Source organism: Clupea harengus, chromosome 6, assembly GCF_900700415.2.
Source record: "Clupea harengus chromosome 6, Ch_v2.0.2, whole genome shotgun sequence".
NCBI classification, from domain to species: domain Eukaryota; kingdom Metazoa; phylum Chordata; class Actinopteri; order Clupeiformes; family Clupeidae; genus Clupea; species Clupea harengus.
The window spans coordinates 21347066-21369240 of record NC_045157.1 but is presented as its reverse complement, the minus strand read 5'-3'; the positions used below and the strand labels follow the sequence as shown (position 1 = coordinate 21369240).

General features: G+C 46.2%; 1 protein-coding gene across 1 annotated transcript in view; it reads left to right on the top strand.

The window, feature by feature from the left end:
• Window positions 1–330: 330 nt before the first annotated feature.
• The window catches only part of pias1a (protein inhibitor of activated STAT, 1a), a 31370-nt gene continuing 9525 nt past the window's right edge, over window positions 331–22175 (top strand). The window contains exons 1-6 of the mRNA XM_031569364.2: window positions 331–403; window positions 12634–13087; window positions 20886–20970; window positions 21271–21318; window positions 21413–21503; window positions 21718–21852. Of these exons, the coding sequence (XP_031425224.1) occupies window positions 380–403; window positions 12634–13087; window positions 20886–20970; window positions 21271–21318; window positions 21413–21503; window positions 21718–21852 (837 nt within the window). The 5' untranslated portion in view covers window positions 331–379. The remainder of the gene's footprint in view (window positions 404–12633; window positions 13088–20885; window positions 20971–21270; window positions 21319–21412; window positions 21504–21717; window positions 21853–22175) is intronic.

The following is a 22175-nucleotide window of genomic DNA, read 5'->3' as shown; positions in this document are numbered from 1 at the left end:
GGGCTAAAACGATAATACATCAGACTCGTGCAGACTACATTTTATAATATAGATCAGTTTACTTAAGAACATTGGTTAGTTTCTTCTCTCATATCCATGTAAAAAAAACTAGATTATTTTTCGTATGAACTGTTGCCATCATTGCGCGTCAACATAGAACATGAATGAAGAGTTAGCGCAACAAAGAAAAAATCCATGTGCAGAAAGAAAAATGTATGAATGTCAACAGGACACAACACGTGTGCTCAATTGAGTTCTGTCTTGGTGCGACAAATTTCGTGTTTACTAAAATTGGTGTTCTTTAACTATCCCATTCTATCATATCGCGCTTCCAGCCCATGTGACGAGACTACATCACGCCTGCGCTAGGAGTTACAAGATGGCGGAGAGTGCGGAACTGAAGGTAAAACGCAGCCCTCAAATTGTATTAAGATTACTAGCTATTATCCATCAATGCAATCTACACCATTAATGGGGCGCTTTATTAAAACATTAAGAATAATTTGTTGTCACATTTTGTTCATGTTTGTGTCAGAGAAGCCTTAAAACTTCTGGCATTTACCACAATACGATTTCTTCCTAGCTCAGTGCTAACGAACGTTAAAAGACCAAACCATATTATTGTTGATGCTGAGTTGTTTTGTCCTCATAATTTGTTAAACGATCCGAATATTTCAGGAATGTATACGTTTACATGTGCGTTGTTTATTAGGTATTCTGGAACGAGGGTTCTATAAAGACTTTTTTGTTATTTGTGTGTTCACAGTTGGTGTCCATCTCTAGCTAGGCTAGCAGGCTACTTTTTGTAACAGTACATTTTCACAGAGAAGCAGATATAAGCAGCAAGCGACGCTGACGTGTTTGTATCTGTATAGGTGTGTGGTGGTATAGATACCGAAGTATACGAGGTCTGTTGAAGATAGATAGTTATCAGAGGGAACTGAGCTAAATGTGAGTGCTGTTCACTCCTACGTCTGTGTACCTCAGAAGTGGTTCGTGCGCTGCCTTTACTGTCAACCATGAGCAAGTGAACACCTGTGGGCTTCGCAGTTGTCAGGAGAAATGTATTACAGCGAGCTACATCTAAACGAGAGCCTTTATTTCATATTCTGTTATAAAGCCGATATTTCATGCGGTTTCATTTTTCTCTAGAGTCTCAAGACATGTTTCGAACGTTGTGGTAGGGAAACGTGTGTCGCTGAGGACTCACTGTTGTTCTGGGGGCATTCGTATTATTATTTGTCATCGCAAAGCACCCACTAGTGTTTTAACTGTGAACAAGCTCCCCTCATAAAATCACTTTTTACGCGGGTGTTTTCGTATTTTTTTCTGATGCATCACCTGCTCTTTGGTTTCAGTTTTCCACTAGTGGCGCTAATTTGTCGCAAGTTTCAGGAGTCATCAGAACTTTCACAATTTCTTTTTTTAATGTTTAACCCAATCCAGTACCTATACAAACTGTTATGGCCAGAGTCTAATTTCTGTAGACATTATAGATGGAATCAGTAATGTCAGTTTGAAAACTAAATCACTTTTTTTTTTACATTGCTGGATTAGTGGTGGCTTTTTTTTCATTCCTTGACTTTGTCCTGATGCATTGAGCAAGTTGGTGTGTGTTTTAACCTGTTTAGATGTGCACTGTCCACCCCAATTAACTGGACTGTAGAACAGAGGTGCTTCAGAACTCAACAGGTTGGTGTTTTAATCAGCCTTAAATGTGGGAAATCAGGTGAACTGTACCACAAGTTTTCTGTTTATAACCTGTGAGTAAAGTGTCAAGCTGGAATAGTGTTACACACTGTCCCCACTGCATTGGAGTGATGGGCTTTTTCATAAAGCCTCCACAAACAAGGTTAGAACAATCTGTAGTACTGAAACTATTGAAGGATTACGTGAAGTAAATTATGTATTTATGTGAATAGCTGGCCACATCAGTCAGTGCTTCTTGTGCATTAGCATAGTAGTGACAGTGTCATGTCAGTTGTGAAAAACGGTTGTGAAAAAAAAGAAGTGTTACATTGGTCTGGGGCCTGGCTTGTTTTTGTTTTGGCATATGTGATAAATCACATTTTGTATCAGAAAACTGTTGCATCATTCGGTCAAATAGCCATACAAATAGCAAGTACAGCGTTTTTTAATACCCTGTTCAAACAAGGTTCAGTGTTACAATCAGCATCTCAGTGGATGATGGACCAGTAAGCTTACAGTGCTGAGACACCTTTACACTGCCATATCATACATGCAAAGTGTCATTTTGGTTATTTTTGGAACAGGTTTCTTCACTGGAATATCAATAGACTGTGACTGATGTTAGATTTTGTGATGTTGGGCTAATTCTCTGAAAAGTCTGCAGTCTTGGGTTACTCAAGGTTAAACAGGTGGATGCAGATAGGTGACTGAAAGCTTGTTGGTGGAGAGTGGGCTATTTTCAACACTCCTGAACAAGTGAGAGGACCTACTCCTAAATGAGTCCGCTCTTAGATCTTGTACATCAGTCTGAAATGAGAGCAGAAGAATGTGAAAGGAGGGAGAAGCCTGTATTGAACTGCCTCATTTACTCTTGATTCATGGGAAGAGAAATAGGAAGGTGTGTGTGTGTGTGTGTGTGTGTGTGTGTGTGTGTGTGTGTGTGTGTGTGTGTAGGTGTGTAGGTGTGTAGGTGTGTAGGTGCAGGTGCATTTTCTGTATCCATTAGTCCACTACTAAGGCTTTGGCTAGAATTCAATATGTCAATTTATAATTGTGAATTTTTAACACACCTGACAATTCCCACTCCCACTGAAAGCTGTATTTAGCTCTATGATGCTGTAATGGTGTTGTGTGGGAATGGGAGAAAAACGGTAAAGTCGAAGCTTTAATCTATCCTCTAGCGTCGTAGTAACATTACAGATAATCTTGTGCCACGGCTGCAGTAGGAAATGGCAAACACAAGAAAATTCCCCATCTTTGAGAAGAGCGGGGGTGGGGGGAGATGATGGGATGGGGGCGGTGTATGCTTACTGTTCATATTCTTTTGTGTGACTGTGTGTGAAACTACTAAGGTCAATAGGGCTCAAACTTTTTCAGCACTGTCCCAAACCATCTGCAAATACTCCTCAAACCCTCCTGAATTGAATACTGTCCGTCCCAAATGTTTTGTTTTAATTAATCCATCATCTGCTTGCTTTGATCATTAAGAGTGATGTAGCATAAAAGCACACCATAGAAACGATCATACATTTTGTTTGAAAATTCATTCAAATGCTAGTGTCTAGTAGTAGTTGAGATGTTGGTCACTAACACATGAATGATGGAGAGAATAACTGCATAACTGCTACGCCATGGCCTATGTGTTCCTTTGATGCATGTTAAACTGCGTGGCCGGCTAACTTAAGAATTTCGTCAGCCAGTTTAGCATGCTAGAAACAAAAGTGATGTAAGCTAGTATAGGTCTCAAGAGGTATGTTATGATATATTTCAAGTTGATTTTTTTATCACAATATGTGTGTGTGTGCCTGCTTTCTTAACTCTTAACACGCCTTTAATATAAACCCATTGCCTATCAATGAAGGTGTGGCAATAGTCGCAATTGACGCGAACAAAATAATAATACAAGCTATTGCTTTCTGAAGCATCTTCAGAGGCCGCAAAGACCGGTACCCTTGGCAGGTGTCCACTGGCCTGAGCCTTTGTCCTCCATTTCCCTTTTTGCCGTTTTGCTGGTTATGCACGTGAAGTTAACGGTATACGCCAAATGCAAATGTTGATTTTGAATGGGAGTGATGAAAGGGAATATCTGATCTGTCCGTTTAGATGATAGTCACTTTGGCAGATATCCGATTAATATCGGATTTATTTCCATTTTTGAATAAGGCCCGAAACGCATCTGAGAATATATCTCGGAATTGGGTCACTTTTACCAGGCAGTGTAAACGCGTCCTTAGAGAGCTTGATCTTGTTCGCCCGAAATAGCTGCCCAAAGGCGTTGCCAAGATGGCTGCCAAGGGGCGAGAGTTGCCTATAAGGACTTTGTGTTAACTCCCCTCTCTTTCCCATCTCATCTCTCCTCTCATCTCCTCTTTATCCCATCAGGACACACACACACACACACATATGTACACACCCTCTTCAGGCAAAGTAAGCTGTGTTTGTTAAGCTTTGCTCTAGCGCCTGAAGTCTGCCACAGGTGTGTACTAGACCTGGTGAGCAAATCACTATTCACGTTTCCACTGTTTTGAGTAAGCTGAGACGCCGGGGTGAATTTGAATTGTATTAAGCTAAACATGTCTTTGGAGATCTTCCACGTTGAGACCAGGAAATGGAAAGGAAAGAAAAAACATCAGAAAGGTTTCAGATGTTCGTGTTGCTGTAGAGACAGCAGATATTTGCATGCAGCCTTTTACGATTTGGGATTCGTGGTGGTTATTCGGAACGGTAGAAGGCGATTTGTACAGTACAGCCTGTGGCCTTCTGCTTGTTTCTGTCTGATTGGTTCCCTTAACTCAGTCTGGATGATGATGCAGATAATGATGCAGATAATGATGAGCGTGGAAGTTTAGTGAGTGGTGTGAATGATTTGAATACGGTGCGGGCAGTTATTTGATAAGCCATTTGTGAGCAGTGGAAGTATTTTGTTCATTTGAAGCGTAATCAATCTGAACGGCAATAGGCTAACTGCCTGTGTTGGTACGCGTTCACAACTATGTTGCATTTTGCTCGTTCAACACAGATCTGAAAGAACTGAAGGGTCAGACAGGTCATTGCATCCATTTCTTAAAGATATTTTTTTAGTGGAGGAGAAGGCTAGAAGAAGAAATTGTGAACCACTTTACTCAGGCCGTGTAATCTTAAGCGAGCACTGGGAGAACCGTTTCAGGAAGTAGGATTATAGCATATGTTTTGTTTGGGCTAGGTTAACCGGTATGAAGGTAGATGGATATTCTACCAAAAGGTCATGTGGCATCACTGCTATCTGTTAACATTGAAAACTGGATTCAGTTAAACCATTAAATAGTATAGAGTGTTTGTTAAAAACTAGCGAGCTGACTAGGTAAAAGCCAATAGACTTTCTACAGCACAGTTGGCAGCTAGCTTGCTAACTGATATTCCATTGGGTTTGGACCCATATCACAAATGTACATAGTTAATAGCCTGTATGTCTTGTGTAAACATCAGGTGTGTTTATTTGAGGATATTAGAAGAACTAGTTGCCTACAAAAGTACCTGTAAAAACTCTAAACCCCTGCATAATGTGCCTTTAAAAGACAACTAGGAGTGCTCATTTGAGTGAACAGGGACATCTTTAATGAGGTTGTAGGTCTCCATCAAGAGGAAAAGCTGTATCTAATCATTTTAGGTCTTGATCATTATTCAGCCTGTTGTGTGGTAACAGTAACCCAGGCTGGTGCCAGTGTACCATGGAACTTCGGCAAAAACAAAATCCATCTGAATCTGTTTTTCTACCTCCTCCCCCTCTGTGCTTATCTTCCATGCATGGTGAGTAGTGTTTATAGGAACCGTGCCAGGCTACTAGCTAAAATCATAAAAGAGTTTATTCACACAGGGCTTGGGATAGAGCCAGCTGATCAAATGTCCGATAAGCTTGAAGCAAGCAACCTTTATGAATATTAAATTATATTCTAACATATATTTTCTTAAAATGTCAGAGAACTTAAGGGTGGGTTTCAGGAAGGGTAACTAAACATGACGACTAAACATAATATGCCCTTGAAGTCATTGTCAGCATGTTTGTATTTGTGCATTGCGTGCGAAATCTGATGTTGGACAGAGTAAAATCCAGGACCTGGCTCTAAGGCTGCAGGTGTGCTTCAGCTGGGCTGTTTAATCTGCACACACACACACACACACAACCCGTCAGAACTACTTTGTTTTGATAACAGCCGATTTAGACTGGCACCATCGCTTTGAGCAAAGGCTGCGGGTAGGACACACCTGGATCAAGCTGCAGCTCAGCAAGCAGCAGCAGACCCAGGGGGTCAGACCGTCTGAGCCCTTCCTTCCCTTACCTGAGCCTTCTCTGGGTCACTTGCCCCCCAGGGCTGTCGGGGGTCAGGACAAGCCTGGGCATCCCTGGTGGGGCATGGGGACTCCCTTTCCTAATAGGCTTCAGAACTGGTCTCTGAACATGAGCTTTTTCCTGCCCTGCCCTGCACTGTCCCCTCCTCTTTGAGACAATGTGCTGTATGACATTAGAGCTGAGAGAGACCAGGCAGCACAATGCAGGGAGGTATGCGAGAGTTGAGCTGCAGCCAGCTCGGCTACAAGAGGAGAGAGAGAGAGAGAGTGTGTGAGAGTGATTGAGAGAAAGAGGGAGAGAGAGCTGGGTGAGGGAGTGAGCTAGAGAGAGAGAGGGGGAGTGAGCTAGAGAAAGAGAGTGAGAGAGTGTGGGGGATGGGCAGAGCAGGGCTGGCACTCAGGGAGAAAACCGTCACACACACACACACACACACACACACACACACACTCAAAACACAATGATACACAAACCATACATACGTGAGCATACACACAAACAAATACACAGTTGATGGGGAATGAGATTTTTTGTAGTGGTCCAATAGACTCTCCCTTTCCATCATCCTTTCTCTGTCTTGCTTTTTCTTGTGTGCTGTCTCACTCTCTCCCCCCACTGCCTCCCCCTTTCTCTCTTGCTCGCTCCTTCTCTCCTCCGCCCCCTCTCTTTCTCCCGCTGTCCCTCCCCCTTCTCTCTCCCACTCGCTCGCTCTCTCCCTCCCTTCAGTTGGTATGTCTCACTCTCAGTTTATCCCCCTCCCTTGCTCACTCATTCTCTCTCTCTCTCTCTCACTCATTATCTCCCTCTCCCTCTCTCCCCCTCTCTCCCCCCCCCCCCCTCTCTCTCTCTCACTCATTCTCTCCCTCTCCACCTCTCTCGCTCTCACTCGCGCTCTCTCTCTCTCTCTCTGCATGTGTGCATGCTTGCAGGGCTGGCTCATAAAGAATAGCATTTAAGGGCTTCCCATAATGGACAGGTTGTGAGTGTGTGTGTGTGTGTGTGGGGCAGAATTGGCTGCTGCTCAGTGAAGCAGTAGGAAGTAGGGCTTTTATATTGAACATTGTGATTGTATGTGTTTTTGTGTGTGTGTGAGTGTCTCTCTCTCTCTGTGTGTGTGTGTGCGGCTATGAGTGGTTCTTGCACATCTTCCCCTCATGATGATGGTCCTGTCCTCAGTCAGGTTGTGGTGATGGTTTTCTGTCGGAGGTGCATGGCCTAGCATAAGTTCTGATCGCAGCAGTCCCTATGACTTCCTGTGGCTGCCTCTCCTCACTCCTTCCCCACCGATGACATTCTTGAGAAAGGTAAGACACTGGGGCCACATTTGCATGGCGCCACACGTTGCCGGCCGACAAAAAGACTCTGAAATCGCAGACTCAACTGGCACCGAGGAGTAAATAAAAGACTTGATCCAAACAGCGCATTTGGAAGAGAGGTCCTTACCTCCTCCAGGACCACACACAGATACAGGCTCCCGAGAATGTGCAAGCTCACTGCGAATAATACCGCAGACAAAGACTGATCAGTCTCTCTCTCTCTCTCTCTCTCTCTCTCTCTCTCTCTCTCTTTCTCTTTCTTTCTCTCTCTTTCTTTCTCTCTCTCTCTCTCTCTCGCTCTCTTTTCAGCCTTAACTGTGTACTCAGAAGACCTCTTTGTCACTTTTTAAGGTCCTTATGACCATCTGACTGAATGGCAACCCAGTTATATGTTATTTTTCAGCCTTTGCACTGCTTAATTGGGACCATACAGCCAGGCGAGGAAAACAGTGCTGTTCTAGAACGAAACAATCCAAACTAAGTCACCCCTCTGTTGTTTGGCATGAACTTGCCACAGGTGCACTGTCACTGGAAAAGAAAACTGAGTAAATGAATATGCAATGAGAATTATGGAAATCTCAACAGAAGAAACTGTGTAAAGATTTAGCAATGGACTCCTAATAATCTGATTATGTCCTGGGCTCTTGTACATATGCATGAGACAACAGGGCTAGGGCTAACATTTCGCTAGAGATGTTTGGTATTCTTTTCTCAACGTGGCTCACCAGAGCTTGCTGTGATGGCATTGTAGGTGTGTCTGCTGTCTTGTGTTAGCAGTAGTTTGACTGATTACGGTGTTTGTACACTGTTTTGCCAGTGACACTTAGGCCTCCTCTCTTTCAGCTTCAGCTCCAGCCGCACTCATCGCGTTTAGAGTTTGCCACTGCTCTGCTAGTCTGCCACTGAAACTCACAACTCATATGTCCTCATAAGTTGATACGTCTTAGCCTAGATTTTCCTTTTTATTTCTTCCATCAAGTCAAACTCAGTAGCTGATATAGAGTGAAGCAAGCTGCTCTCATCTGTGTGGAATGTTTGAAATGACATGCAGTCCAGATTGCTCATGGCTGGGGAATCTGTTGGGTTAGGTCTCTGTCTCTGTGAATGTACACATTGTGGGAAATCCTGTCTGAATAGTTATATCACAGTTATATGATGCCCTTGAAGGAAGAACTCTTTCCAGGCGACCTTTATTAAAGGTTTGTTTGACTAACAGATTCATGCCTCGCCCCTTTATATGTAACACGCATCTCTGTACACAGCCTGGGTGCCTACACATTTTTACAGGCTGCAGGTGTTCCATTTCTCTGTTATGCCAGCAGCAGATGTGCTCGTTGGTGTGTCTGTGTGTGTGTGTGTGTGTGTGTGTGTGTTTCTTTCTGTCTTTCTTTCTTTCTTTCTTTCTTTCTTTGGAAGTGGCTTTTTGAGTGATGCTGCTCCAGCGGGATGGCTGTTGATTGCCAGGCACAACCCTTCTGTGGCACCCCACTCCTCCTGATGGATTAGGCGCTCATCTGAGATGGCGCTGTGGGGCTACACTTGTTCTGTCGCTCCGCTCAGCTCACGCTCCTCTGGTCACGCGTTGTGTGGCCATCACGGTTCCTCCATCACTGGAGGCGGTTGATGTCCTGGTGTCATAGCCGTGGTGTGTGTGTGTGTGTGTGTGTGTGTGTGTGTGTGTGTGTGTGTGTGTGTGTGTGTGTCCACATTGAAGACTAAGGTGGACAGGTTTCACCCTCTGCCTTTGTCTCACACTAGATGCCCGACCAGCAGCTGTTGTTGCACTCCCGCTTGTCCTTCGCACTTTTCTTGCTTTCGGTCTCCAAACCGCTTCTGTCAATTTCCTGTTGGTGTCTTCATGGGCGGAAAAGATTGGTAGGACGATGTATGATGAGGTTGTGGTCCGTCTGTAAGGTGGCAGAATAGTGCATTTCATAGCCAGACGGTGAGGTCTGATTGATGCCTGCAGGGAGATGAAGGGGGTGGTGTGACTTCAGTAGGAAGAGAAAGGGAAGGGTTTGATCTCCAGGGACATGTGACCTTTGGGTATAGAGAGTTGTGGGGGGTTGGTACAGGAAGTTGAAGGATCTATTAGGTGGCGGGGGTGGGTGTATATAGCACGGTGATGGGGGGTGGTTTGATCAGGCGCTCTGCACTGATACGTGCCATGGGGGGAGGGGGGTTTGGGGGTCGTTCAGTGCTCCTGGGTTTGATGTCTAAATCAGCGCAGTGAGCTTAGTGCTCGTGTCTGTTTGCTCTGGAGCCATGGAAAATTTAATTTGGTTTGGAGCTCAGCAGTTCATATCCTGCCCCCGCTCCCACTCATGTATCTCATCAGTCTTCTTCTTCCTCTTGTCTCTTTCCCTCCCTCCCTTCCTCTCACTCCTCCTCTTCATCTCCCTTTCTCCCTCCCTTCTCTGTCTCATTGTCCCTCCATTCTCACTGTGCTCTTAGCCTGTCTTTCTCTCGGCTTTCTTTCTTTCTTCTACGAGACGGTCAGAAGGGGCCATCTATCCTTTTTCAATCAAAACATGCGGTGATTACCTACCAGAAGAGTGGCGAGTGCAGCACCAAGAGCTGGCATGTCTAATCAGTCTCTCAGAAGAGTAATCAGACCTGACACTGTTCATCTCTGCCCCAGAGGGAGAGAGCAGCACCACGATCAGGTCTTTTTCCCTCCGACTCCCCCCCTTATCGCACGCCCCCTCTCTCTTGACACACACACACACACACACACACACACACACACACGTACATTCACACCAAGAAGGTTCCTCTGACAGGGAGAAGTTGTACGCTGCAGGACTGACTCATCAGACTCTTCAGGACTTGAAGTCATCTCACACCAGAGCAGCGTGACTTGAACACAATCCCTGCTTTGATTGATTGATGAGGGCAGTGGTGCGTCCGCTTTCGAGGCACAAGGCATCTCCTGCCTGGTCTGGACTCGTTGTCTGATGCCGAGCAGGTTGGAGTATGTGGGCATCCCGAGACCTCGACCATCACAGGGCTGTGTACCTGCTGGATCAGAGGTGTGCTGCTCAGGTGCGTGAGGTGAGGTGTGAATGCAAGCTCTGGACTGTCACCTCCGTGTGGTGGCGTCGAGCCGGGAGTCATTATCACAGGATCTGTCTAATGGATGCAGGGGTTTCCCTGCTCAAAGTATGGCAAAATAAGGCAGTGGGTGTGTGCATGAAAACGTACATTCCAGACAGTGCAGAGGGCAAGCGTCAGGCATTCCAGTGCTGTGCATTCGGTAGACTGATATAGATGGGACAACATTAGCACAGCGTAGCAGCAACAACACTCAGACCAGCACAGATTATATATATATACAATCTTCTGACATTCTTTCTTTGTTTCAGATTTACCATGATTATTAAAAGCATGGCCCAGAATACTACAAAAAAAAGGTGGCTAAAAAAGAAAATAAGAAATACTCTTCTTGCTGGTTTAAAAAATGCTACTTGTTGTCGTCCAGTCATGTTGCGTTTAACCAATAAGCTTTGCTTTACTTTAAAATATTCTACTCTGTCACATACAAAGTTATAATCAGCAAGTCGGCACAGCAAATTGGGTTACGGCAAACCGACACAATTTTAAGGGTGGCCTCACCTTCCCATTCTCAGTACAAGTCTAAGAAATTCCAAGGTGGGCTCATTGTGCCTGTCGTAGGACTCAACAGGCCACATCTATGAGATCATATATCATATCACTAAGGCATGGCCCTAACTGTCAGGAGGTCTTAAGCAGCATCCACGGCTCCTTAATGCGCAGCAGATTGACTCTACCCACCTCAGCGATGAGATGCTGTGCACATACTGATGATGCCTAGACTATTGTCCTGTATTGTGTACAGTGAGAAACTGAGCACAGGGACTCTGCAGGTCTGTGAGATGCAGCGTCTTGCCTCCGCCTCCCTCTGCCCTGTTTGTCTGGCCAGCTCCAGCTCCAGCTCCAGCTCCAGCCAAGGAGAGCTTAATAGAATGACACATGGAATTGTGGCCATGGCCTGGCTGAGTGTGTAGTGGTGTGGGGCGCGCCGTCTTTGCCCACTGGAGACCAGGCCCCTCTGGGTGTTTGTGCACGTTGGTGTGTGTTCTAATGTGCGTTAGTGTGTGTCGGTGTGTGTGTGTGTGTGTGTGTGTGCGCGCACATGTGTAGTGGTGTGTGTTCTAGTGTGCGTTAGTGTGTGTGTTAGTGTGTGGTGGCTCACTCCACTGGTCCCTCCTGTGTTTGTTTTCACTCTCCCACTTTTGGGCTGGAGGAATGTTACACATCCGCCCTGTGTGTGTGTGTTATACTGTCCTGCAATAGGCTATTGCGAATCTCTCTCCGCAAGCATATTTCATGTGCCAGCCCAATGCATTGCCAGTAGGCATGGGAACATCCTGCCCTCAGGGATGTGTGTGTGCGTGTTGTTTATATCAGCTTGTTAGTGTATGTGTGTCTGTATCAGTGTGTCTGTCGGCTTTGTGTGTGTGTGTGTGTGTGTCAGTCAGTCTGTTACATCAACATGTTTGTTTGTGTGTGTCTATCAGGTTGTCTTTCATGTTTGTCTGTGAGTGTTTGTGGGGGTACTGGTGGTTAAATCTGTGTGTGTGTGTGTGTGTGTGTGTGAGTGAAAAAGAGGGCACACTTTGACGTGTCTTAGGTCGTGTATCTGTGTCCACCTCTGCATCACAGAGCACCCCAGCGAAGGCAGGCTTTGTGTGGGCAGTGTAGTGAGCGAGGGTGGAGAGGGGGTGAAGCCTGCAGAGGTGCTGTGTTTTCATCTCTGCTGTCTCACCCTGGGGTGTGCCTCTGGGGCCGCCTGCCGTGTCTCTCTCTCTCTCTCTCTCTCTCTCTCTGTCTCTGTCTCTGTCTCTCTCTCTCTCTCTGTCTCTCTCTCTCGTAAGTATGGTATTTAGCGGTTGTTGTCCTGAGATGGCTTGTGTTGCACAAGGCTTCTGCTGTGGAGTAGATCTCATTAGTGATGGAGGTGCCAGAGTGGGTGCAGTGAGCCAGCCCTCTGTCCCTCAGAGACACCCCCCACCACCAACCCTAAGGCTCTATTACCTTCTGTGTGGTCCTCTCACTCTAGCTACACTTTGTATTCAGGAAGTAAGAACTATGTGTGAACTAATGAATGCCATCGTTCTCTTTTTCTCCATCTCTTTTACTTCCCCCCCTTTTATTCTGTCTGTGTTTCATTCTTTTATAACTTCTAAATTCTCTTTTTCTCTTATTCTCTTTCTTCCTGTCACCCCCCCCCCCCCCCCCCCTCTTCCACTCCACCCCTCGCTCTCTCTCTTTCTGTCTCAGCAAATGGTGATGAGCCTGCGGGTGTCCGAGCTTCAGGTGCTGCTGGGCTACGCCGGGCGCAACAAGCACGGCCGCAAACACGAGCTGCTCACCAAGGCCCTGCACCTTCTCAAGGCCGGCTGCAGCCCCGCCGTGCAGCTCAAGATCAAGGAGCTCTACCGACGACGCTTCCCCACCAAGCTGGTGTCGCCGTCCGAGCTGGCGCTGCCCGGCGTCCACGCGCCGGCCCCCGGCTCGCTCCCGGCCGGCCTGGCGCAACTGGCCTTCGACGGGCACCACGGCGCGGCGCCCTCTCCGCTGTTGCCCATCTCGTTGCTGAGCGCGGCCACCAAGCACGAGCTGGGCGCGCTGCCGCACCTGCCAGCCGCCCTGCACCCGGTGCACCCCGATGTCAAACTGCAGCGGCTGCCCTTCTACGACGTGCTGGACGAGCTCATCAAACCCACCAGCTTGGGTGAGTCAGTCAGTCAGTCAGTCAGTGAGTGGGTGTCTGTGTGTGTGTATGAGAGAGTTGTTGAGTGGGTGTCTGTGGTAGACGTGTGAGTTAGTGTTTGTTGATCTGCTCGTCTGTGGTTGTGTTGGTTCTGTGCGTGAGTGTGGCTGCATCCTTGTTTGTGTCTGTTTGAGAGAGGGAGGGTGGATATGAGGGGTTGTGCTTGTGTTTGTGTTTGCTGATATGCGCATCTGTGTTTGAACGGGAGGGTATTTTGTGCTAGTGTCTGTCTGACTGCACACGTGCGTCCCTGTTTTGTCTTTTTTTCTGTGTGCTGTGTCTGGCAGAGGGTTTGACCATCTCCCTGGACTCCAGAATCTGTCCCTACTCTTGTGCTATAAGGACTCACTTGGCAGCCTCTTCCAACAATAGTAGCAAGGCATCTAGCACAGTAGGTTAGAGGAAACAATGAAATAAAATAGGTCTCCATGAAAATATTTAAGTTTACAAAAAGGCACAGGAGCCTATTTTCATTTTGTGCTATCTTATTATCTAGGTTACACATCATGTGCTGCAAATAGACCCATATTTGAAGAGGCACTTTGCAGCATTGAAATTCTTTTTTGTATCTGCAGAGCGTCCTAATGTGCATATGCAAAGAGGAATTTAATTCAAAACCCGCTGGTTTGACATTAGTCTTGCGAACTTGCGATCCATGCTTGTGTTTTTTTTTTTTATAAAAGAAATGGTGGTTTGCTTTTAACTCCGTGTTTGGTATCATGCTTTTGAAATGATGTAGATAAAGACCAGAGTGTAGAGTGCAGTGAAGGTGACTCACCCTTCCCAATACCAGGGGTCTTGTTTGTTTTACAATGAAATGAAGTGAACTGAAGCCTTCTGGGTGGCTAAGCTGCATGGGAGTCAAGTCAGCTGTCTTAAGCCATGACCCTAGTCCATCACTAGACCATTTACTTTTAAGGCATTAGAAACGCGTAGATTCACTTTAAACAAAGACAAGTTGAGTTTTTGTGCAAGTTATATGATGGCCCTTTGTCTTGTAGCAAGAGTTGATTTGTGACTTTGTCCACAGAGTAGAATGTACAGCTCATGTTACCAATAGGAATCTTGAGAGGAGAATGCCATTATCTAATGGAGCAGGTGATGTTAGGCGTACTGGGCTGAAATCATACTGACATAATATAAATATTGTAGACCACTAAATGCTTGACTTCCATTTAAAGCTTCAAGACTTAAAAGTGACGATCTGTAGTACTTTTTGGTCTGGCGAATAGACCAAAAAAGTACAAATGCCTCAGTAAAGTGATGGTTATTTGTGGCTTTAATCCTCATTTCTTTATAGTCAGGTAGCTTGAAAGAAGTCTGTGTTGGGTCGTCGGTTAAAATGTTGAATGGACCTTGTGTTTCGCCCATGGACCTCAGTGAAGGAGACTCAGCATTCTCATCTGTAACAACCAGTCCAGACTGTTACTAGTGCATTATGATGAGCCAATGGCAATGAAATGGGATAGCTTGTGCTGTGTGTTGCCATGACAGCAACTTGCAGCCCCCCCCCCCAGTCTTTAAAGGAGACATGCAACTGATTTATCTCTTCCTGTTTATCCATTTCCTGTGTCTTATTCCTGTGTCATATTTCAAGCTGATTTTTTTTCTCTCTCTCCATGTCTCCTTTCAAGAAAAAAAATCCTCTACAGCATCTGGGCGTATATATGAAGATGTAGACATTTTCATAAATTAGCATCTTAATGACCAGTGATGGCATTGTATGATTCATTTGCCGCCAGTCGCTCACAGAAACGCACTTCCTGTGTCACCATCATATTTCTCACCGCCCCCCAGCATTTGCATTCAGTGTGAATTCTTGAAGGTACACACACCTGCCTTTTCAAAACACACACACACACACACACACACACACACACACACACACACAGTGAGTACAAATATGCTACCACACTCACATATACTAAAACAACCGCACACACACACACACACACACAGATACACACAAACAACCACACACAAAACAAAACACAAATAAGGATGTGTGCGCACGCACCTTCGCACTATCTTAATCACCCATTCCCTCTTGTACATTGTCTCTCTAACACACATACACACACACACACACACACACACACAAAGAGAATAGAACAGCCACAGGCTTAAACAAACTGCTGCATAGATTGCACCCGGTACACACGTCATGACTAATGCATTGTGTTGCTTGTGGAGACGGAGAGGGTGGTCGGTACTGGCCTCATCTGCTCTGAAGCCCCCCCCCCCCCCCCCCCTTCTACTAATGTTCAGCAGGCAGACCAAAATAGAGACAAGGCTCCCACAAATTTCTGGAGCAAATAAATGTGATTTGTGGGCCGGGGCGATGTGTTAATGAATGATGTTGAGCCCAAGCTTTGAGGAGATGGCCCTCTTTATCCTAATAATAAAGACCTGACACTAATGAAGGAGTGTGATTAATTATAACAGGCCTCTCCAGAAGACAACACACACACACACACCATTTTCCCATCCTCTCTCTCAATCTCTCTCTCCCTCCCTCCCTCTTTATCTCACACACATGCAGATGCTCACTGTCTGTGGCTCCCTCCTCTCTGCTTCTGTCTCACTCCTCTCTCTCTCTCTCTCTCTCTCTCTCTCTCTCTCTCTCTCTCTCTCTCTCTCTCTCTCTCTCTCTCACTCCCTGTCATTCACTTCTCCCCTCCCCCATTCTCTTTCTTTTGCTCCTTCTTCCTGTCTTGCTCTTTGGAATTGTTATTCTGTTCCAGTCTCTCTCTCTCTCTCTCTCTCTCTCTCTCTCTCTCTCTCTCTCTCTCTCTCTCTCTCTCTCTCTCTCTTGTGTGTGTCTTGCTCATTCAGCCCCCCCCCTCCCTTTCTTCTCTGTGCTAGCTGTCTCTCTATCAGTCACCCCTTCCCCATCACCCCTCCCTCCTGCAGTGGCTGTTGCAGCAGGAGAGACTATCTGGCAGGTCTGTGTTTACTGTTCCTGTCTGTAGAGAAGATGGGGCTTCTCTCTCTCTCTCTCTCTCTCTCCCCCTCTGTATATTCAAGGTGGCTGTTCATATGCAGTGAAATTACTGATTAATAATAGCAATTGCAGAAAGACTGTGGAGGAGGAGTAGGAAAGAAAATATCGAGTGTGTATGTAGCCACTACATGCAAAGTCCGTATTCATCCATATTCTTACACAGACACACATCACATACATACACAGAAGTGGTGGATGTTCAAACAGAAAGTTAACAGAACATACAGTTGATGCTGCCTTGTACCTGGCCGTCAGATCGTCCAGGCTGGAATAGGCAGACAGGGACACAGCATGGCCCTCTCCCACCTGGAGAGCCAGCCTGTCTGTGTTATTAAGGGAGTGGAAAGGGGATTAGTTCAAAGAACCTCTTAATAGAAAGGGTTTTTGGGTTATTCCTTTTTTTTGTCAGTGTAGTGCATGGATTTCTGTGTCATATTCACAAATGCATTGGTTTTTAGGCAACTAGAACTTTTTTACGTCCTCTCTTCAGTATAGCCAGAAAGTGGTCACCTAGTAAATCTCTCTTCTCTTTCATCTCTCTCTCCCTTCTCTTCAGTCTTTCCCCCACGTTCTCCATCACTCACTCATGCATTCAGCCTTACTCCTACTGTCTATTAGTTTTGTTCTCTCCCTCCCTCTCTCTGTGGAGTGGCTGGGGCTTTGCTCTCAGCATCTCTCCGTGTATCCCTGTTTGTTGTTCTCTCAAGCACATTAGCAGCTAGCGCTGTCGGCCACCCCAGCCATCTTATCCTCGCTGCGTGCTCGCGACCCGTGGCTTTATGTTCATTATGGATATCTGCGCAGGGGCCCCCATGCATTATTAATGATTTTAATCACCACGTTTCACGGCGCAATCGAGGCCAATTGGAAATTCTGATGAACAGCGCATGCATAATGTCAGCCACAGATAGAGAGAATTCAAGAAAAGGAGGTAGGTGTGGAAAGACGGAGAGAGAGAGAGAGAGCGGGCGGGGAAAGAGGGGGAACGTCACACTTCTTTCCCCTTTCCAGGGATTGTCATGGAAGTGACGGAGAGTGTAATCATTTTTTTTTTGTTCTCCTTTCAAGTCGAAGTGAGAGACCTCAACGTCAGCTCCCCAAGGGGAGAGGGTGTGAGGAGGTGAAGCCGTCCTGAGGTTAGGACTGATAGCACATCTGCCGTGAGAAACAGAGAGGGTGCTGCTTGAAGCCGAGCTTAAGAGCTTTCTAGAAGCTTCCACGGGCACCTTAGATGTGCCTTTTTCCGGCCCAGAAGGAATTTTTATGGGTGCGTGTGTAAACATGGGTTGCACAACATCCTGAGCTTGGTTATTATTAAGAGGAATCATTTCATGGCACGACCACAACCCCAGCCCTGTTGGCACAGAGCATGGGATGGATACACATATACACACATACACCCAACCTATATATACACACACACACGCATGCTCAAGTTAGATTCTTATGACGCTCTCAGCTGCACACACCAAAACCAACATGTGCCCACGAACACGCACACAGAACAAGAATACTCTCCGCTCTGCACACATAGGACACAAATCTAAAGTTGTCCTCCATGGACAGTTTTACACAGCCAGCCAGTAAGACCTACACAGCATAGGCGTTAATGTACGTTCTTTTTGTGTGTATGTGTGTGTGTGCACACCACTCCCACACGGCACAACAAACAAACCATCCTGTGTAAAATCTCACCACACAGCCACTTCTGCTGGAGGCGCTCAGCCTTCCCCTGCAAACAAAAACACAATCTGCCGCCCGTGCGCACGGCCAGAGACGGCCGGATCCCTGCCAAGCAGGGGAAGAGGATAGCCGTGACTTAATACCAGCAAGCATGCAGCAACTCAGGAATTTCCCAATTAGCGTGGCAGTGTGTTACGCCGAGCCAAAGAGTGTGGGACGTTGAGGCGTATTTGCGAGTTTGTTTGAGTGGTTTGAAGCGATAGCTTTGAAATGTACCTCCTCAACTGCAGTGGATGTTTGAAGTGATCTCAGAGAATTGAAACAGGTCTTTGATATTTCTTTCTTTCTTTCAATTTGAAGCCAGAGTTCATGAATAGACTTGAGGAAGGTGCAGTATATGTGATCACAGTTCTCCAGCTGAAAAAAAACCACTCATCTCATCTTACCGCCTCATCTCAGTTGAAGACTAGGTTTTTCATGTGCAGAGTGAGGTTGGTGCTTAACTCCTAGATTCTCTCCAACTTGAAATGAGGAGATGATCCCTTTGTCCTGCTACTCAGCTACAGCGTGATGGGCCTTGGGGGTGTGAGTGAGATGGCATTGAGCTCATCATTCAGTTTCTGCTTCTTCTTACTCTTATGAACAAGACTTCTTTTATGTTCCTCAAGGAACAGGTGTGTTAAAGAGGGAAGCCTTATTTGTGTGTGTGTGTGTGTGTGTGTGTGTGTGTTTGACAGTAGAAAGAGGCCGCAATCACCCTGAGGCTGTATCAGAAGGGTACAGCTCTCTCATCCTCTGGCCATCCACTCATAAGAACAAATCAAATGCTGAAGACTGCAGGGCTATTTTTAGCATCAGTAGCCGGGGGTGGGGGGATTGATTTTTTTTTTTTTTAAACCTCCCTCTCTTTCTCTCGCTCACACACTCCCTTGCTTGTCTTTCTCTCTCTATCTCTCTCGCGCACACCCCCTCGCTTATCTCTCTTTCTTTCACTTTCTCTCCCCCTCTCTCCATTACTGTTGTTGAAAGAATGCAGCAGCTCTTGCTAATTGCGAAGTGTAGAGTCTGTCCTCCAGGCTTTTAATTGCAAGGGCCTGCTTGGCATGTGAGGATCTTGTGAAATGGTTGAGCGATGCCCGCCGTCCTCTGCGGAGACGGTAACGCAGCAATAGCCTCAGAAACGCAGCACTGCTATCCAGTGAGATGAGATCCTGAGTAGAAGACAAATTAACACAGCGGAGTTTGCTCAGCATCCAGGCACCTGTTGTGTTTGGGGAGGACAAGTTTTTTGGTGGCCGAGTGTGAGGAGAGGAGGCGTCTCTTGGCAGAGAGGCACACACTTAGGCACACAGTAGAGAGTCTACCACCCCCCCCCCCCCCCTGCTTCAGAGCTGGGCTTTGGGCTGATGTGTTCGTGGATGCGTTGGCATGCTGATCTTTAAAGAAAGGGGGGCTTTAGAGGGGGCTGCTCATGTTTAAGCACTCTCTTGTGTTAGAGGAGAGCAGAATGCAGGTGGCTAGTTAAGGCTTTATTTGTCTCACCTGTTGGCAGATGAGGCTCCCTCTGAACATCTGTGGCAGAACACCAGTCTTGCCAAGGGCCTCTATGAGCCCTCTCTCTGTTAGAGATATTACAGGCTTCAAAAACTTGCGTGATCGCTCATCAACCCTTATGACGCATGTTGGCCAAATGGGTGTGTGACAACATGGTAACTTGATGAGTTTCCCCCCTTGTTCCCCCTCAACCACAAGCGCAAGTCCTCTCAGCCCCCACAAACTGACTGGAAAGTATTCTGCATGGAGCTTTTGTTTTGTATTCCCCATAATCTATTGGGAAATGCAATTTATATTTTGAAAACATGCACTTAAGATGATGAACGTGTTCAGTCTGTCACTTCCATTGCCCAAGGGAGTAAAATGCATTAGCTTCTTGGATTTCATTCCAAAGCTTGTATTGTATATCAAAATGTCACAAAAACAAAAAATCAATTTTTTTTGCACACAGTGAAACACAATCAAATTTCGATTGTGTTTTTAATTAACGCTGTGCGAGTATGAGCCAATCGTCTCATGTATGGATTGCGAGTGTTGTGTTCTTTAGCATGAGATCATGTCCCAAAATATGGAGTTTGGATTGAATGTGATGCATGACCCTGGCGTGGAGGGTGAAACACTGGGGAGATTTTTCTCCCCTGTCTATTGCGAGAAGGCCTGAGCAGCACGCTGTCACTCACACGCAAGCCTCCCTTCCCCCACACACTGCTCATAATGAGATCACATACACACAGCCCTTGCCTGAGCCTCTGGATAAACACACACGTACACACACACAAATATACCGCCACTGGATGAACACATAAACACTAGCCCCAGTCCTCGCACACACACACACACATACACACACACGCGCGCACACACACAAACACACAGAACCTTGGTTAATGCATTTTCTCTCTCTCTTGCTCGCCCCGTCTCTCCTGCACGCTTTCTGGCTGGCTCTGTTTCTCTCTCTCTCTTTTTTTTTTTTACTGTCTCTCTCCCCCCTTTTATCTCTGTCCCTGTCTCACTCTCTGTCTCACTCTCTGTCTACCTCTTTGTCTTGCTTTCTCTGCAGCACATAGACCCTGTTTTTTTCATGGAGGGATGTTTTGAATTACTTGCTGAAAATACCTAAATAATAGCGTGTCTTTCAATAAAAAGGCTTAACTCTAAGTGACAGAGTACTGTTGCTTGGCTACGCATGCGGGCAGATTGGATGGGGATTTTGTGGATGCTGAACTCAGACTCGTGAGGTCTTAGAGCTCTTTTAGCATGCAGAAAGACAAACACATTAATCATGGGGCGAAGAGTCGTGCTAAAATATTCATACGTTTCATAACAGAAGACGGCTTAATAGCTATATTAGAGTGTGGCTCAGAGCTGTTGTGCCTCTGTGTAGCCCCACTCTTCTTTATTAAACAAGGTCTTACTTTCTCTCTCCCACTCTTTCTCTCTCTCTCTTTCTCCCACTCTTTCTCTTTCTCCCACTCTCTCTCTCTCTCCCACTCTCTCTCTCTCTGTCTCTGTGTGCAGCCTCAGATAACAGTCAGCGCTTTCAGGAGACGTGTTTCGCTTTCGCATTGACACCTCAGCAAGTCCAACAGATCAGCAGCTCAATGTAAGTCCCTAGCCAAGCTGTTGGCTTTATCACCAGTCCATCCCCCAACCCCCCCCCCCCCCCCACACACACACACACACACACACACACACACACACACACACACACACACACACACACACACACACACAGCCAGTACAGTGTATGCCCATCATCTGTTCCTGAGGGGGAAAAAAAATCCCTTCTCATTTTATACTGTAAATACTGTATGTTAACTTAAAAAAACATATTACTTTATCTTTCTATGTTTTGTTTTCCTAGTTTTTGAGTTTTGACCTTTTGACCGCTTTTCTCTCTTAGGGACATATCGGGGACCAAATGCGACTTCACAGTTCAAGTTCAGTTAAGGTATTTGCTCACCTGGTTTAGCAAACACTAGTCACTGATGGGTTGTTGGTGTAAGGGTGTTCCTTCACCGCCATGACTCTCCTGTCTCCCCCAGGTTTTGTTTATCAGAAACGAGTTGTCCTCAGGAAGACCACTTTCCGCCCAACCTATGTGTCAAAGTAAACGGGAAGCCCTGCAACCTCCCGGTGAGAACCAAACCATTTCAAAGCCCTTTTGTGTCTTCAACAACACATTTCTCTTGTCATATATCAAGAACCGGAAGGTAGACTTTCATTCGAATCCTTTAAATATTTGGCCAGGAAGGGATCTTTTAGTTCTTTGTAATCGAGTACGGGTGTTTTGCATCTGTCTCACATTTGTTGGTGCACGTTTGACCTTTTCCTGCCTGTTCTGTTACAGGGATATCTTCCTCCAACCAAAAACGGAGTAGAGCCAAAGCGACCCAGCCGACCAATCAACATTACCTCACTGGTCAGACTGTCGACCACAGTCCCCAATACCATAGTGGTCTCGTGGACCTCAGAAATCGGAAGGGTAAGACACCGCCTCTCCCCCTGTGTCCTGCGTCACCCTCAAAATGGTGACGTCAGTCACAGATTTTACAATGCTGTGGCCTCAGTGCAGGCACTGTGAAAATGCAGCTATAGGCACCTCTAAAGAGTACTACAGGAGAGGACACCTGTGCACACATTTGTACACATGCAATATTTGTCTTCATTTGGAGAGATCTTGCCATCCTTTCGATCTCCATGTCGGAGCCTCAGTACAGTCTGTGTGTAGTCAGATTGGATCCACGCTGCTCTCCTCTGGCACAGGCCCTGGACCCACATGGTGTGTGAACTCGCTGTGTGCTGCTC